The sequence below is a fragment of the Callospermophilus lateralis genome, chromosome 3, assembly GCF_048772815.1.
Source record: "Callospermophilus lateralis isolate mCalLat2 chromosome 3, mCalLat2.hap1, whole genome shotgun sequence".
Taxonomy (NCBI): Eukaryota; Metazoa; Chordata; class Mammalia; order Rodentia; family Sciuridae; genus Callospermophilus; species Callospermophilus lateralis.
In genome coordinates this window covers 177,041,895-177,061,055 of record NC_135307.1, presented here as the reverse complement: position 1 = coordinate 177,061,055, position 19,161 = coordinate 177,041,895, and the positions used below count along the sequence as shown (strand labels likewise).

General features: G+C 38.6%; 1 protein-coding gene across 8 annotated transcripts in view; it reads left to right on the top strand.

Moving 5' to 3' along the window:
• The first annotated feature begins 10,746 nt into the window (after window positions 1-10,746).
• Window positions 10,747-19,161, top strand: part of Rbm39 (RNA binding motif protein 39) — a 32,111-nt gene continuing 23,696 nt past the window's right edge. For 4 of the 8 annotated variants that reach the window (XM_076851775.2, XM_076851774.2, XM_076851773.2 and 1 more), the window contains exons 1-4: window positions 10,747-11,099; window positions 11,711-11,774; window positions 13,554-13,603; window positions 18,426-18,620. In XM_076851775.2, the coding sequence (XP_076707890.1) occupies window positions 11,724-11,774; window positions 13,554-13,603; window positions 18,426-18,620 (296 nt within the window). In that variant the 5' untranslated portion in view covers window positions 10,747-11,099; window positions 11,711-11,723. Of the gene's footprint in view, window positions 11,100-11,710; window positions 11,775-12,000; window positions 13,604-14,836; window positions 14,889-18,425; window positions 18,621-19,161 lie in introns of those variants that run through there. The other 4 variants (XM_077109194.1, XM_077109193.1, XM_076851778.2 and 1 more) reach the window with 4 other exon arrangements.

The following is a 19,161-nucleotide window of genomic DNA, read 5'->3' as shown; positions in this document are numbered from 1 at the left end:
TTTTCCTTTTCATTTATTTTTTGCAGTACTGCAGATTGAACTCTGGTACTCTACCACTGAGTTACATCCCAGTCCTTTTAAATTATTATTGATTTTTTGGTACTGGAGATTGAACCCAGGGACACTTAACCACTGAACCACATCCCCAGCAACCCCTTTTAAATTTTTTTTTAAATGTTAATGGATCTTTATTTTATTCATTTATTTATATGTCTTGCTGAGAATTGAACCCAGTGCCTCACACATGCTAGTGAAGATCTCTACCACTGAGTCACAACCCCAGCAAACCCCCCCAGCCCTTTTTCAATATTTCATTTAGAAACAGCTCTTGCTAAATTGCTTAGGGCCTTAAGGTCCTCCTTCCTCAGCCTCCCCAGGAGGCCTGCACCACCATGCCCAACAGCACTTTGCAACATTATAAGAGAGCAAGAAGCCAGGTGCAGTGGTGTGCTCCTCCATCACAAGTTTGGGCCTAGCCTCAGCCAATTAGTGAGGCTCTAGGCAACTAATTGAAACCCTGTCTCAAAATAAAAAATAAAAAAGCCTGAGAATGTAGCTCAGTAGTGAAGCATCTCTGGATTACGTACTCAAGAACAAAAAAAAAAAAAAAAAAAAAAGAGAGAGAGAGAGAGAGAAAAATGGTTTTAATTTTTGTCCTACTCACAAAAAAACTGATGAAGTCCTCTTGGCAGGCTTGTAGCTCAGTGGTAGAATGTTTTCTCTAGAAAGTGTGAGGCCCTGGTTCAATTCCCAGCATTGAAAAAGAAAAAAAAAAAAAAAATCCACCTGGTCCAATTGAAGGGACAAGGACCATATCCTATTTTTCTTTGACCCTGGGGACCCCCTACTACCTAGCACTATTCCCTGTAATTTAAATTCCTGAGGTTGGCTTTGAACTTGCAATCCTCCTTCCTCAGCCTCCTAAACCACTGGGATTATAGGCATGCAGAGCCCAGCAATTCCCTATAATTTAAACATACTTTTAAAAAAATGTTTCTTGTTAATTGAAATTTCTGTCAACCTAGAGATAAAAAGAAAGGGAAAGAATTTTTGTCTCAGGGACAAAAGGATGTGTGATTAGAAAAAAGCTGATTAAATAAAATCTAAATCCCCAGGTATCCACACTATGAGCTTTATATAATTAAATTGATTTTATTTTATTATTATTATTTTTTTTAGAAAGAGAGAGAGAATTTTTTTTTAATATTTATTTTTTAGTTCTCGGCGGACACAACATCTTTGTTTGTATGTGGTGCTGAGGATCGAACCCAGGCTGCACGCATGCCAGGCGAGCTCGCTACCGCTTGAGCCACATCCCCAGCCTCTTAAATTAATTTTAATTTTAATTTTTTTTTTTTTTTTGATACTGGGGATTGAACCCAGGGTCTGGCTAACTTACTTAGGGCCTTGCTTAATTTCTAACTGGCTTTATGTTTTTTTGGATATTTTTATTTCATTTTTATGTGGTGCTGAGGATTGAACCCAGTGCCTCACATGTGGTAGGTGAGTACTCTACCACTGTGCCACAACCCAGCCCCTGGCTTTGAGCTTCAGTCTCCTGAGCTTCAATGACTACAGGCATGCACCATCACACCTGGCTCGTAATTTATTTTTAAATAATTAATATTGTCACAGGGTTTAAATACCAGAAATTATATAAAAAGATATACACATAAAGTGTCCCTCTAATTCTTGTTCATTGGTATAATTTCCAATGGTTTCTTACTGTCTTATAAATCCATTGATGATTTTTTTTTCTGGTTCTACCACCACTAAGCTACACCCTTAGACAGTTTTTGTTGTTGTTGTTGTTGTTTTTTTTGTTGTTGTTGTTTGAGACAGGGCCTCACTAAATTGCCTGGACTAGACTCAAACTCATGGTATCCTGAGAAGTTTGGATGACAGGTATGTGCCACATTGCCCTGCTAGAAATTATCTTTATAACCATGTATAGATAGAAATATCTATATAACATGTAAAGGATAAGCCACTAAGGAAAATATTATAAATTCAATAGAATTAAAAAATTATGCTTAGAACTACTCAGGAGGATTGCAGGTTCAAGGCCAGCCTGGGCAATTTGAGCAAGACCTTGTCTCAAAATAAAATTTAAAAAAAGGGCTGAAGATGTAGCATAGTGGTAGATGCCTTCCAGGCATGTGCAAGGCCCCCTGGTTTAAATCCCAAGTTAAAACAAAACAATCAAACAAACAAACAAAATATACATATGTTCAGGTTAGGAGTATAGCTCAGGGTAGAATGCTTACCTAGCATGTACAAGGCCCAGGGTTCAAGCCCCAGCAATTGAAAACAAATTAAATTTTGCACACACACATACATACACACACACACACACACACACACACACACACATAAACATAGATGCATACACATAGATGGGCTTATACTAGGAAAATAAAAGGGGAGGCTAAAGAAGAGTAACCAAGAGGGTTCCCTCGATTTGTTTTGGATTTTAAAAACAATGTTGCAATAAATAATTCCCCTATTACGGTAATTCACAACCTTTCCAATAATTATAAATGATGCTTCAATAAACATTTCCATGGGTTCAATACAAGAAAGAAAGAAAGAAAGAAAGAAAAGAGAATAAAAGAAAAAGTGACTTAGTGACTAATGGAAACTGTGCCAAGACACAGAAGTATAGGTTTGGGGATATAGCCGTTGGTACAGTGCTTGCCTCACATGCACAGGTCCTAGGTTCAATTCCCAACACCACAAAATAAAAAAAGAAACAAAAGTATGATTGACTATATCAGTGTAATTAGTGCTTTTAAGGATGAGGGGAGGATATGTAGAATTGTTAATAACTGAAGCTCTGCCTCCCAGAACTTTCTGAATTTGTTTTTGTATGCTTACTAAGACCCAAAATCTCTTTCTCTCCCTTCTCTTTTAAAAAATATTTTTAAATTGTTGATATACTTATTATTTATTTATTTATTTATATGTGGTGCTGAGAATCGAACCTAGAGCCTCACACATGCCAGGCAAGTGCTCTACCACTGAGCCACAACCCAGCCCTCCTCCTTCTCTTTTGCCCAGCCCATAGTTCCCTTGGGTTGAAAGAGTATCTGAAGTCAAATCTGAATTCCAAAATCCAGACTCTATGCTGGGGGTATATCTCAGGAATAGAGGGCATATGTGAGGCCCTAAGTTCAATCCTCAGTACCTAAACAAAACAACAACAAATTAAGGTTCCAAATAGAACCAGTGAAGAAAGTCATTGTAGGAACAATTAAGGAGAAACAGATAATCACAGGTACTCTCACACTCAGACCTTAGTTAGTTCACTTTCTCTGCTTTCCTTGACTATATCACTGGGTTTCTTCCCACCATTGGCTGTTGGCTTTTTTTTTTTTTTGGGGGGGGGGTGGGGATCAAACTCAAGGGCCACTGAACTACATTCCTAGCCCCTTCTACTTATACTTTGAGGCAGGGTCTTGTTAAATTTCTCAGGCTATCTTCAAACTCATAGTCCTTCTGTTTGAACCTCCTGAATAGATGGGATTACAAATGTGCACTACCATGCCCAATTTTCCTTTCCTTTTTTTCTTTCATTCCTTTTTTTCAAATTCTTTTCTTTTGATTGCTGTACTGGCAATTGAACCCAGGGCCTTGCATATGCCAGGCAACTACTCTGCCATTGCAGTTACATCCCCAACCCTACAATTAATTTTTTAAAATAATGACCAAATTGTTTTCAACAGTAGCTCCATCATTAAACTGTAAAAATTCATACCATTAATGTACAAGGGTTCCAATTCTTCATATTCTTGGCAATGCCTCTTATTTCCTTTACCATCACAGCATTTTTTTTTTTTTTTGAGAGAGAGAATTTTTTATAATATTTATTTTTTTTTAGTTTTCGGTGGACACAACATCTTTGTTTGTATGTGGTGCTGAGGATCGAACCTGGGCCACACGCATGCCAGGCGAGCGCGCTACCACTTGAGCCACATCCCCAGGCCCCCATCACAGCATTTAAATCATGTTTATGATGTATATGTTTAGCTCTGATACATTGTTTATATATTGGACGGGGCCAGGTTTTGGAGAAGTTATATCTCTGAATATTCTACAAAAAATAATCAAGGACTTTTTTTTCCCCAGCTCCAAAAATGAATGAGTCTACTAGATGCATCCTTTCAGAGATGCTCTGTCTTTCCGGGCTATTCATTGTACAAGCTCATTCAGTCATATCATGGAATCACATGCCTTTCATTGAAAATTACTGTGAGTTGATGCTTCTTTTGTTTCCCAACCATCATTTTCAAGGTATATCTTCATCTTGTGATGCCTTGTCAGCAGGATCTTCCTCTCTATTGCTAATTTGCTTAATCCTTAAATCTCTTCTAATGCTATGTTTGATCACATTATTTTTGCTTCTATGAGCAAATGTTTTAAAATAATACTCTGCCTGCTAATTTGCATTTCTCAGGTCGTCAATTCAGGATCTATTGGGGAAAATATATTGCTTTACCTGACCCTTTCTGTTTGTTTCTGTCTATCCTTCACTTGTTTGTTTTTGCATTAGTGGGGATTGAGCCCAGGAAAGCTCTACCACTCATCCCCAGTCCTTTTAATATTTGATTTTTGGTTTTTTTTAGAGAGAGGTGAGAGAGAGAGAGACAGACAGAGAGAATTTTCAATATTTATTTATTTTTTTTAGTTTTCGGCGGACACAACATCTTTGTTTGTATGTGGTGCTGAGGATCGAACCTGGGCTGCACACACGCCAGGTGAGCACGCCACCGCTTGAGCCACATCCCCAGCCCCCTTTTAATATTTGAGAAAGGGTCTTTCTACATTTCCAGGCTGTCCTTGAACTTGCAATCCTCCTTCCTCAGCCTCCAGATCTTAGGGATTACAGTCGTGTGCTACTATGCCCAACCATTCCTTCACTTTATTATTTAACCCCCTGGGTTAAACTCCCAGTACCAAAAACAAACAAACAAAATAAATAAAATAGACAAATTATACTTTAAATTACAGTGTTTTTAATTTTTTGATTTTTATCTTCAATTTAAAATGGTGATTTAGCAATTCTTTTGGCTATCATTTGAACTGGTTATTATGAATGCACATTAATTTTTGTTGTCTTAACCAGGGGGAGTTCAAAACACTTTACTTTTAAGTTGTTGATAGACCTTTATTTACTTATTATTTATTTATATGTGGTGCTGAGAATCGAACCCAGTGCCTCACACATGCCAGGCAAGTACACTACCTTGGAGCCACAACCCCAGCCCCTAAAACACTTTACTTTTCAACCAAAGATGAAACTCTGGAAAATGCAGCAATTGTTGTTTCCCTTATAGTTCATAGGGTGTCTTAAGAAAATGTATCTTGACAGTTATTGTGAATGTTATAATCTGTGGTACCAACCTCAAGTAAGTGACTGTGGACATACCTCTAAAACATCTTTTCTTAAGGACTAATCATTCACAGTTGTGTGTGTGTATGTGTGTGTGTGTGTGTGTGTGTGTGTGTGTGGTGCTAGAGATTGAACCCAAGGCCTCATGTATGATAAACACTTGCTCTACCACTGAGTAACACTCCAGCCTATGTTCACAAATTTAAGTAAATTCCTTTAGGATACGTCATTAGAATGCTCATGATATCATGATCAACAAGCAGGTAAATATTTACAACTTGTGCCAAATTCAGTAAGTAGTACAGACAGGATCTAGGTGGAGAGGATACAATAAATTTCTCTACCTAAATCAGACCAAGATCATATGGATGGTAAAGTTAATTCCATCTGAATAAAATGGGCTTGAATTTACTGTTGTCATAGAGACAAAAAGAAAAAAGAAAAGACTCCTTGTGCCCATTAGTGGCTTAGGAAGAATTGTTAGAGCATCAAAGCCATATTGTGAAACCACAAGATTCTGATCCTGGGGCTGGGGATGTGGCTCAAGCGGTAGCGCGCTAGCCTGGCATGCGTGTGGCTTGGGTTCGATCCTCAGTATCACATACAAAACAAAGATGTTGTGTCCACCGATAACTAAAAACTAAATATGAAAAACTCTCTTAAAAAAAAGATTCTGATCCTGATTTTAAAAGCCTTGAATTGACAAACTTGACAAACAGCCAGGACAATTTATTTATTTTTATTTAAAAAATTTTTTTTCGAGGGGTTATCAGGGATTGAACTCAGGGCCACTCAACCATAAGCCACATCCCCAGTCCGACCCTATTATGTATTATGTATTTTATTTAGAGACAGGGTCTCACTGGTCTTACTCAGTGCCTTGCTGTTGCTGAGGATCGCTTTGAACTCGGGATCCTTTTGCCTCAGCCTCCTGAGCCACTGAGATTATAGGTGTGCTACCATCCTGGCTTATTTTTTTAAATATTCTGGTACTAGGAATCAAACCCACATGATCATTACCAATGAGCTAAGTCCCCAGCCCTTTTTCTTTTTGATGCTAAGTTACTTATGGGTTCAACAAGTTGCCAAGGCTGGCGTTGACCTTGTGATCCTCCTGCCCAGTAGCTAGGATTACCCAGTGCCAATACACCTGGTCAGTTTATGCAATTTAATTATTTATTTTATTTTTTGGCAATCAGGATTAAACCCAAGGGCATTTTACCACTGAGCTACATCCTCTGCCCTTTAGGCTTCTTATTTTGAGACAGGGTGTCACGAAGTTGCTTAGGGCCTTGCTAAATTCCTGAGGCAGGCCTCGAACTTGTGATCCTCCTGTCTTCAGCCTCCCAAGTTGCTGGAATTACAGGCATATGCCACCAAACTGGCCAGTCTAGGCAATTTACCAAAACTAAAAATATAAAGTATGGGCTTGGGTTGTGGCTTAGTGGTAGAAAACTTTACTGGCATGTGTGAGGCACTGGGTTTGATCCTCAGCACCACATAAAAATAAGTAAAGAAAATGTACTGTGTCTATCCACAAATAAAGAAAAAAGTCTTATATATATATATATATAAAGAGTTGGGGACATAGCTAGGTGGTAGTGGTAGACCACCTCTGGGTTCAGTCCCCAGTACCACCCCCCCACACACACAAAGACAACACAAAACGTGTGTGTGTGTGTGTGTGTGTGTGTGTGTGTGTGTATACACTTCCTTGTATATACTGGAAATTAATTTTTAAAATGCAAATACCAAAAATGTACTTTTTTTCCCATAAAAGTCACACATGGCACTAGTTTAGTAATTGCAAGACCCTGGGTTCAATTCCTAGCACCACACACACAAAGTCATACATGGATATAAAAATAAACTTATGCCAGGTGTGGTGGTACACATCTGTAATCCCAGAAGCTTGGGAGGCTGAGGCAGGAGGATCTTGAGTTCAAATATTTTGTATTTTATTTAGACCTTGACTCTAAATAAAATACAAAATAGGGCTGGGGATGTGGCTCAGTGGTTGAGTACCCCTGAGTTCAATCCCTGGTAACCCCCCCCCAAAAAAAAAATCTTACCCAAGCTAAATGTTTAATTTTCAGACAAATTCTGAGTACAATATCCATTTTGTCTTCTATTCTATTGCCTGTTGTTATGCCATGGACTCCTCTCTAAAATTTCAGACAAATTTAGTTCATTTTTTATACTTCTGTATATCTAATCCAGAGGCTGGCCCATGGTTAGCCAAGTGTTCTACAACTGAGCTATATTTATAGCTCATATATCTGTCCTTGAACTTGATACTTTTGCTGCAACCTCCTGAATCAGTGGGATTACAGTTGTGAACAAGTTTTATAGGATGGTCCACTGTGCCCAGTCAGAATAATGTGGTTTTTTTTTGTATGTATGTGTGGTGCTGGGGATTGAACCCAGGGCCTTGTACATGCAAGGCAAGTACTCTACCAACTGATCTATATCCCCAGCTCCAGAATAATGTTCTTGATGGTGACAAATGAATGAGAAAATGATGAAAAGGAAATGAATTTACATACACTGTTCATGAACCAGAGAGAAGTTTTACAAAATGAAAAGCATGTAGTGTTTTTTTGTGGGGGGTGGGGTGAGTACCAGGGATTGAACTCAGGGGTACTCAACCACTGAGCCACATTCCCAGCCCTATTTTGTATTTTATTTAGAGACAGGGTCACACTGAGTTGCTTAGCACCTCACTTTTACTGAGGTTGGCTTTGAACTCCTGATCCTCCTGCCTCAGCCTCCAGAATTGCTGGGATTATAGGCATGGGTCACTGTGCCCAGCTTCAGCTGGTGTTCTTGATTGTCTGCTAAACTGATGGTCCTTGACTGGAATTTAAGAAACTTTCACTCATGAAGTGATTTGGATTCTGCCCCCCCGCTTTGGTACCATGGATTGAACCCAGAGATGCTCTACCACTGAGCCACATCCCTAGCTTTTTATTTTGAGACAGGTCTTGCTAAATTTTTGAGGCTGGTTTATGAACTTGTGATCCTCCTGCCTCACCCTCCCAAGCTGCTGGAATTACAAGGGTATACCATCCTGCCCAGTTTCAAGTGATTTGGATCTTAAATCTTTCCTCTTCACAAATAAGAAATCTAGAATTTAAGGTCAAATTTTGCCCCATCATGTACTTAAACAAACCAAAATATTTGAAGGGTATGATGTATCCTTTAAACTCCACTCTGCTACTCAGCCTTCCTTCATTAATTTTTTGTCTACCTAACCAGTGGACCCCTGGTAGTACCTCAAAATTCAGTAGTGAGTGTCACCAGCTTTGGTCAGTCTGGAGAAGCTTAGACTTGCTAATAAGATTACCCCCTTTCTTCTTCTTAGTAGTAGAGATTGAACCCGGGATCTCTCACATGCTATGCAAGAAATGTACCACTGAGCTTCATCCCTGACTTTTTTTTTTTTTTTTTAATATATTTTAAGTTGTAGTTGGACACAATACCTCTACTTAATTTATGTAATTTTATGTGGTGCTGAGGATAGAACCCAGTGCCACGCACTTACTAGGTGAATGCTCTACAGCTGAGCCACAACCCAGTCCACATCCCTGACCTTTTTTTAATAACTTTTTTTTGGAGGGGAGTACCCAGGGTTGAACTCAGGGAGTAGACCATTGAGCCAAATCCCCTAGCCTTATTTTGTATTTTATTAGAGAGAGTATCTCAATGAGTTGCCTAGCACTTTGCTAAATTGCAGAGGCTGACGATCCTCCTGCCTCCGCCGGAGCTGTGACCCAAATAATAACTTTGTTTATTTACATTTTATGTAGTGCTGATGATTAAACCCAGTGCCTCACATATGCTAGGCAAGCACTCAACCCACTAAACCACAACACCAGTCCAATAACTGGCCTTTTACATTTTGACACAGGGTCTTGCTGAATTGCCTAGGTTAGCCTTGAATTTGTACGCCTACTGTTTCAACCTCCACAGTAGCTAGGAAGAGTAAATGGATAATAGGAGTGTCCTATTGAGTCCAGTTAATCCCATTTATTTTTTAGGAGGAATTGGAATGTGTTCTGGTGAGTTATTTATCTAAGGACACAGTGTTGGAGCAGTTACACCAATTAAAGTATTTAATCACATTTCAAATCTTTTTTGCCCTCATTAGTTTACTAATAAACTTCATCAAACTTGTTTGAAGACATCTTTTTTTCCCAAGATATATATTTTTTAGTACTGAGATTTGAACACAGGGGAGCTCTACCACTGAGCTATATCCTCAGCCCTTTTAAAATTGTGAGACAAAGCCTAGCTAAATTACCCAGGCTGGCCTCAATCTTGTGATCCTCCTGACTCAAGTCTCCTGAGTCGCTGGGATTACAAGTATAAGCCACTGTAACAAGCCTCAAACATTTTTATCTGGGAGTAAAAGTGACCCTGTGCTCCCTCTTGTGAATTAACCAAAACACAAGTGGCAAGTTTATGCTTGGACTGCTAGGTTTTGAGAGGTGGTGAGGAGCCAAATTGTAGGGGAAAATTGCCCCTTACCCGCCCATTGCTGGAAATAGAACCCAGGGCCTACCATATGCTAGGCAAGCACTCTGCAACTGATCAACATTCCCCAACCCCAAATGGGGGCATTTTTGAAGAAACAATGATACAAGGCCAAACTAAATTCAGGGGCTCAACGCTGATTCAGTTTGAAAGGAAGCAATTTTCCCCCCATGCTCTCTTTGCTTTCACCGTTTCCTCAGGTGTTTCAAAGCGACAGTCTAGGCCTTATCTAGCCCACTGTCCCCACATGGCAGGGAAATCACAATTCTTATTCTATCCTCCTACCCCTGTACGGTCTCTTCTCGCCGTCTCTTTTATACGTTTTCCCCTTCGTCTTCCCCCTAGGCTGACAATCTGAAAATGACCGTTTTATCCTACCGCCATTTGGACTAGGTTGCCTTATGGCGACCTTGACAGCCATCTGAGTGGGAGGCCGGAGGGGGGTGGCGGTTGGCTGTGTGTGGGGGAAACCTTCAGATGGCTGCAAGGAGGTGCCACCAGCAGGGTACCAGGGCTGAGCTCCACTCAGGTAGGAGTTCTCTGAAAGATTGACAGACAGTGCACCAACTGTCTTTGACCTAACTATCTGCCCCATCTCGCGAGATTTCGACGACTATCTAGTGGGGGGGTCCAAGGCGCCTCTCTGAATGGGGGATGGGAATGTCTGTGGCGCAATCATTGCGCGAGATTGAGCCACGGCCGCAGAGGCCCTGCTTAGATCTCGCGATACTTCTCTGTCTCAGTTCTGGAACTCCGGGCAGTTTCTCGCGAGAGTCCGTGCCGAGAGCTCTGGGAGACCCCGTGTGTTTGTGTGTGTGTATGTGTGTTAGTGAATGTGAGTACGGGGAAGCATCGGCCGCCATTTCAGGGAGCTTGCCGACGCTGTCGCAGGGGTGGATCCTGTGCTGCCGAAGCCGCCGTCCTGCTCCTACGTACGGGTTCTTCTAATCCCATTGTTTCTTTTAGATTCGCTCGGGCCTAGTCGCCCTCGGAGCCCGATATACGGGCTGGGCGGTACCGCGGCCTGGGCCTAGGGGCTTAACAGTAGCAACAGCGGCAGCGGCGGCGGCAGCAGCAGCAGCAGCAGCAGCAGCACTAGCAGCAGCAGCGGCGGCAGCAGCAGCGCAACTGACTCGGGACAAGTACTACAGGCACCCAAAAGGCCGCACAGGTATGGGGGGCGTCGTGGACCTACGTATTTTCAGAGCTTTCCCAAGGTTTGCTGCTTATCGGTGCTCAGAGGCACTTCTGGCGGTTTTTAGCGACTGCCAGGATAGGGGGTACTTCTGGCGAAATAGACTCCATTTCGGTGGCCGCGCCCTTATTTTCTGGTCGGGTATTGTCCGTATTCGTGGTGGGGAGCAAAGACCCTAGGGAGACCTGGGGCAGATGGAGTCCTGTCCCTTTGAGGCCTGCGCCGTCCGCGACCTCCCAACATGGCGCCAGTCGAACGCTGCCTTGGTACACAACCCCTCCCAACAGAGGGAGTTTCCCTTGGCCCCTAAAATGGCAGCGCGGGTTTTGTGCCGAAAGAGGCGCTCTCTCTGGAGCCTCTGATTTTAGGGGTTCATTGCGGGGTTTTAAAAATCGGTCATTGAAGTCTTTTCATGTGTTGTAAGGGGCGTTTTAAATGGGCAAGCCAAGCCTGATAAAATGCGTGTCAGTTTAGTCATTGTAGGGCTTTGAAGGATTTTATCAAGTTTTGGAGCCTGTCGGCCAAGAAAAAAAAAAACACCTTAATTGAAAAATGTTTACTCATAGGATTGTCTTGTTTTTTCCTAGGCGTTTAGAGAAAATGGCAGACGATATTGATATTGAAGCAATGCTTGAGGCTCCTTACAAGAAGGTGAGAAAAAACATGTCGGTGAGGTCTATATATTTCTTAATTTAGCATTATTCACGAAACTACTGCTGAAATGTAAACTAACCTCCCCGGAGCCCTCTTGATTTATCTTATCAGAGATGCATTACGTGTAACTTACAAAAGTAAATATATGCTATTGATGTAATAATATTGTGCAGTAGTTTCACTTCAGCGTGATGAATAAATGCCCATCTATCTCTCTTTGTAGACTTGCCTAACGATATCTCACCTCTACTCCCATGAATTCACCTTTGATTCCAGTGTGAACTGTCAATCATAAGGTAGTAATTGAGTGACTTATCGCTGTACCGTGGTCCCCTAGGTAAAATGACTCAACTAAGAATTACCACCTCCAGTTTGGTATAGCAAAAAGGTGAATGTAGTGGTTTGGGAAAATAGCAGGGGTCCAAGAATAACAAAGTATAACCAGTCTATGGCAAGTAAATCTTTTAATAAGTCTTTTGAGAAGAAATGGGTGAGATTTTTAAAATTTATACATATATATACACACATAATATATAAAAGACTGGTGATAGTAAATCTTACCAGGCAGGTGGAGATCTGCTTCTCAGTTAATAATTATAAAATTCTTGGATCCCTGAATAGAAATTTAAAAAAGAAAAAAAAAAAAAAAGGCAAAAGAGGCAGTATCACAGCTTAGAGTCACTTGATGACTGTTTTACTGTTCTCCATATTGTTTTGTTTATAATTAGTCCCTGCCATAGTTTTTCACACTTAAAAACTACAAAGGAATTATTTTGGCTAATATAGTATGACCCATTTCAGTAGCACAGTAAAAGTAAGCTGTCTTTTCATTCTTTCACCCAATTGGTGGTGAAAATATCAGTATGCATGCATTATCACTGGTGTCACAACTGTAAGTTAGCAGTTATGCTCCTATAGCTGATGTGATCAAACTTTAAAATAAACATTGCGCTAAACCTTTTAAAAATAATACATTTGTTTTGGAGTGTGTAGCACGACCATGTGGTACCTTTTGGATGAATTCTGATAACTTTAAATAGTGAATGTAGTTTTGTAATGTTTAGACTCTTGAAGAGCTGCTTTCTGTTTTAATGTTAAAATTCTTGTGTCTTAGTTTAACGTGGATGTAATTCCATGTAAACAGGTATGGAAGTAGGAAATGTTTAGGTTGGACTGGTGGATTATTAATTAACTTTCGTGGGTTCTTGGGAGTCAACATTACTAAAGCAGTGTGAATCCCTGTTTGCTTCAGGGCGAGATGTGTGACAGAGGTGGCATCAAGCTCTTACAGTCCCAACCCTCCAACGGAAATGGGCGAAGATCTCAGGAATGGCATCGGTCACAGGAAATCGATAGTGGCTGGCTGCTAGCATGGCCACTTGGGGCTTAGGCAGAAATAGAGCCATGGTACTGACAAAAGGGACCATAGCACTTGGAATAAAACTCAAAACAAGACTTTATTCATATTTTATAGAAATTACATTTAACCACTTCAGCATTGTAAATGTGGATAACTTAACACCTAACTATGTAAGAAAGTAAAATTTTAACATGTTAATGTGGAGAGATTTTTATTTTTGTATCTTGATGACTTAATTGTAAGCAACAAAGTGGTTATACCATCTAAATTTTTTTATAGCCTTCCATGTTAAACTATAAATAAGTAATTAGTTTTAAAATTGTTTTGTATTTTCTTATTCCTATTCCCTTTACCCTTTGACATCTTGAAATGTTACCACTACGTCCTCATGATGTTCTTCTATCAACCCTGCTTAGGATGAGAACAAGTTGAGCAGTGCTAACGGTCATGAAGAACGTAGCAAAAAGTAAGTTTTAAGAAGGGACCTGGGGGGTGGTGATGAACTTTATGTGATTGAGGTCTTAAGTTGTGTTCCTGTGGCTAAAGCATCAAACTGAGGTTCTCTTCTGATACTCTTTTTTTCCTCTTAGAAAACTGATTCTTTTACCTTTTGGGAAGAGAAACTCCTTGAGGATAGACTATGGATTCTTTTGCCTAGATTTCAGGATATTGTGGTTTCAGGGAACATCTGGATACCTTCCCTTTCAAGTCCATTATGATAATCTGGTTAAGAATTTGTTTTAAGATGGGCGTGGTGCCACCCACCTATAATCCTAGCCACTTGGAGGACAAGGCAGAGGATTGCAAATTTGAGGCCAGCCTGGGCAACGTGGCAAGACACTACCTCAAAAAAACAACAGAATGAGCTAGGTGCTGTGTACACGCCTGTAATCCCAGCTACTTAAGAGGCTGACGCAGGAGGCAAATTTATGTTGGCCTCAGCAATTATTTTGAGACTGTCTCAAAATAAAAAGGTGTGAGGATGTACCTCAATGGTAGAATGCCTCTGGTTTAAATCCCCAGAACCCAAGACAAAAGAATTCCTGCATTAGAACTTTTGTTTGTTGTAAATTTCACTTTGGCTTAATATTTGGTGATAATGTTGATAAAACTATTTTATTTGTTGAACTTAGGAGACAGAGGTAATATTAGAAATTTTATAACCAGGCCATGGGCAGTGTCCTGAATCATTAAAGGAATTCTGCTCCTTGCTGTCTAAAAGCACCTTTGGTAGTGATGAGATAGCATACATAAATACTACTTAGGCATTTTAAACTGCAGTAGATTTAATAGTGAGAATGTACTTTTGAAAATTTTGAGTATTTTAAGCAATTTTGGGGAGTATATATGTAACCCATTCTAGAAAATTGCTGCTACAGACTGTTAACAGATTAACTGGATCCCCTTTATAAGGTTGGAGCCTATCAGTTGTTGAAGTTTCCTTTCAGGTCTAAGGTTAGTGATTCTTACACGTGCTGTGGTCATGTTATGAGCATTGTTTCACTAGCCTGTTTTTATATGTTAAAGCATTTTGTCAACATTTCTGACCCCATAATATATAATGAAAAATTACCATGTTTGTATAAATGTCAAAATAGACTGTACTGTCATGTATAACTAAAAAGAACAAATAAATAAAAAAAGAAAAATATTAAGATGGCCACTTAATTTGATTCTTTTTGGCTCTTTTTCTCCTAAGAGCTCAAAGTGCTTCATAACTACCTCAGTCATCCTCACAACAGCTTTGTTAGGTAGGTTGATAATAATTTCATAAAATAGATGAGAAAATTTTTGGATTTGGGTTTGCTGGGCCAGTAATTCTTTTTATAATGCCCTTAAAATAATGGTAGTAATGGATAATTTGTGGAAAACATCCTTTTTTCCTGGTACAGGCTTATGTGGTAATAATTTAGTTTCTTATTTATCACAGGTGAATGTGGGTATCAGGTTAGGTTTCATCTTGATTGTATGAGATAACCAGCTAATTAATTCACAGTTTATGTCATCTGGTTTTAAACCTTTACAAAAGTAATGTTTTCTTAGTGTTTCTGATCTGAGTTTTTGAATCAAAAAACCCAGGAACAGGTTTCTGTATTGACATAAATTATCCCTTGTAGATGTCATACCTCTCAGCTAGGTAAAAACTATGATTTTACCTTAAATGTCAAAAGGATGAGGTCATACACTTTAGGATGCAGACTTTTATTGTACCATTTTCTGAAGTTACCCCTTGCCCCTAATGTCATCTAGAGTTTATATTTGTTCTGCATCTAAAGTCTTCAAGGCCAGCAAGCTTTTATAAGGAAATCAAGCATCAGGCTCTGCATAAATGGTATTTGGTGACCTTAATTTAATGTAATGTAAAGAATCCTGAGGGCTGGGTGTGGCAGTACATGCCTATAATCTAGTGGCTTGGGGGCTGAGTCAGGAGATTCCCAAACTTAAAGTCAGCCTCAGCAACTTGGCAAGACCCTGTCTCAGGACTGGGAATATGGCCCAGTGATTAAGTGGCCCTGGGTTCAATCCCTGTTACCAAAAAAATTTAGTCCTGAGGGACTAAATAAGAAGAATCCGTAATTTAATTGGCCATATGATTCTTTGAGGGAGGCCTGTTTCCCAATACTCTTTTAAAACCTATAAAATATTTTTGTCAGAGTTTCTGTCCTAAATTAAATCTGGTTGTATAAATGATACCTTTGTTTAGTCTGGAGCTTTTTAAAAAATTTTTTTCTGAAGGAACTTTATTTTTCAAATTTGAACATAAAAATTTTTGCCTTTAGGAAAAATTGTCTTACAAAGGAAAATGCTACTTTGCATTTTTCCACCCTAAAACTGTTTAAAAAAGCCACTGACTCTTGATGTAGTTCTTAATAAGGTAATATGAAAGTTCCCAGTGAGAAATAGTCCACTGTGTTTATTTTTTAAAAAATAGTGTTTCTGAACATGTAACACTTCATTGTATCCCAATAATAAAAGGAACTGTTTCATATAACACGAAGGTTACCAATTAGCTTGTTATTGAAGAGCTACACTCCTGAGTTTGGCAAGACCTCAAAATATGCTTTGTACAGTAACTTAAGTACCTGAGGTTGCCCTCATGGAAGTATTTGTTAGTGTAACCAATTTTGCAAAGTATAAACTGGCATCTGTTCCTTTCAGCTCAAATTAGAGAACTACTCAAAAAAGGATAACAGTAAAATGACACAGTTGAAATATTTGGCTACTGTGGTGTGGATTATAAAATTTGGGATAAATGACTTTTCTATTTTTTTTTCTTATTTTCCAGAATACTTTGCATTTAAAATTTAGATCTTCTTACATGGAAGAGGTCAAATCCAGTTATAGCAAAACACCTTTACAGCAGAGGCCATATAACCAAAAAGTCCAAAGGCCCAGACCAGTGGACCATTTACTTCAATGATGTTCAGTACAAAATTCCACTGCCACTAAAGACTTTGGAAAGTCCCATTTAAGTTGTAACAGGATTTGACTATTAGTATGGATTTTGATAACAGTTCTTTAGTAAACCTAACACGTATTCTTTGAAGCTGGAATTTGTTACAGAGAAGTATACTGGTTTCTTATATAACTTTGTCTGGACTTTTATGTAGAAGATAATGTTTCCTTAATGTCTTAGTACATTGTTGTCTTTTTACCTGTCGGGGGTTGCCTTCAGATGTGGGTGGGAACTCATTTACAAAAAGTCCTAGGAAGATCTTAAGTTAAAATTAGCTCTCTGATTTTTGAAGTCTTTTTCTTTGGCAGAGTACATTTTGGGGTCTGTGAGAGTTAAATATAGAGGTTGGCTACCTGTGCTATGGGCCATCTGTGAAGAGAGAAAATCTTTATTAATAGTGTCTTTTGTGGGGAATAAAATACTTTTTATCTTGTCCCCTAATTTGAATTATGTATGGTTATAAACACATACTTTTTTAACCATCTCACAGAATTTTGTAAGAGATAGTGTCAGGTTTTTGAGGCAAAATGGAATGTTATCTGTTGCCCTTCTGGGCATTGCTTTGACTTCTATATAAATAAGAGTGTAGCCTAATTTTCTGTCATGTGCTGCCTAGCATATACATTTCTGACAGTCAGGTGGATTATCTTGAAATTTTAGACAAAGTTTCTGCCTCCTTGGAAAGCTCTACATCTCCTTGTGATTGGAGTGTGGGTTTCAAGATTCCAGAAGGTGGGTGTCTTCATTTTCTATTTTCAATGCACTCTAAGGTGACCTGCTTATGGGTTGGTTCTCTGAAGCGGACCTCAGTTGCTCTTATGCTAACTACTTTAAGGACTCAACAGTTAATTAAATTTCCAGATAATGATGTAGCATTCTCAGTATTCAATCTTTAAACCACTACACATGGACATTTTAGTGGAATAAATTTTATTTTGAAATGTCTTTTAATTTATATTGAAAATCTGAAGGCACCTCTAATTAGATAATGACACAGATATAGATTGTAAGATTTAATTATGAAATGAAGGGTAGAATACTGTGAAGAATTTAATAATGATATATAAAAAAAACTATTTTTTTTTTACCTTTCAGAGTTGAGATTTTATAAAAATTTGTGAAGGTCAAGTTGATTATTTTATTGCACTCCACAGGCTTGTGTAAACTGGTGTAAAAATGGCATTCTACATTTTCTGGTGTATTTATTACAACTTTAAAATTTAAATGGTCACTTGAATGTCTAATAGTTTCAAAGTGCATTCAACTGCATTAGTTCTAAGTGTCCTTTGTTATTGTTTCTTTGCTTATGAAAAGCAAAATGTTGATGCCTGTGTGGCCCTTTGAAAGTATAAAATGTTCTGTAAATTGTTTAAAAATGGACTTAGTATTATGAAAATTTTTATATGTGAACAACTACTATTACTCATGGATTTATTGTAACTTGATTTTAGTACTTTACCTTGTGGATTATAATAATGCTTCTTAGGTGGTTAACATGAAAGTTTTACTAAAATGCTCAGGTTTTTCTTGTACCTGGCAACTAGTCCTATTTTTCATTTAAGCTGTAGCTGACTCAGGAAATCCTTGCAGTTCCTGCTCTTAAAACACTATGGCTCACAATGCATTGATTGATCATTTTCAGTTATAAGGCAAAGATGGGGGTAGTGTTAACCACATCTAGAAATTTTTTAAAAATATGATTATGTATCATTGTATGATAGTTAATAACAAAATGAGTTTGTAAAAGGCTAAAAATTCTGAGTGTTAAAAAAAAGCATATTTTGATGGGGTTTTAAAACAGCAAGATAATGATGATTTGTTTTCTTCTCAGGAGAAAAAAAAGCAAGAGCAGAAGTCGCAGTCATGAACGAAAGCGAAGCAAAAGTAAGGAACGAAAGCGAAGTAGAGATAGAGAAAGGAAAAAGAGCAAAAGCCGGGAACGGAAGCGAAGTAGAAGCAAAGAAAGGAGACGTAGCCGCTCAAGAAGTCGAGATCGAAGATTCCGAGGCCGCTATAGAAGTCCCTAGTATGTAACTATAATTATGATTTTTGGTTGGAGGGTCATTCTCTGGGTATTTGGGAGCAATTTAACTTAAGAGATTTGAATTAGGAGACTTTATTTTTCAGTAAGTGGTTAAAAGTATTAAAAATTAAGGATGTTGGCATTAAAGATTAGAAAAGCAAAGGTACAGTGTTTGAAGAAATAAATGAAACTTCTATTTTACCAGGTATACTAGCTTATTTTCTGTCAATCTAGCTAAAATTCTAATTGTATGCCCATCGAAGTTAGATTGAAGCACTATCATGATTGAAAAAAGAAAGCTTAAAGGTGTGTGAGCTATAAAATATTCTTTATTAAATATATAAGATTTAAAACTTAGGTGTATAGATTACAAATGTGATTAATTAATATTAAGTTACATATCTGGCTCTTTCCAGCTGAAACTAAAGATAGTTTATGAATTGTTACATGTGTTCCTTGATAAAGATCATTTGTTAGGCTCATCACACATTATTTTTAAGCCCTCTTTAATAGTAGTAAGATACTCTAAAAGTGCTTTGAAGAT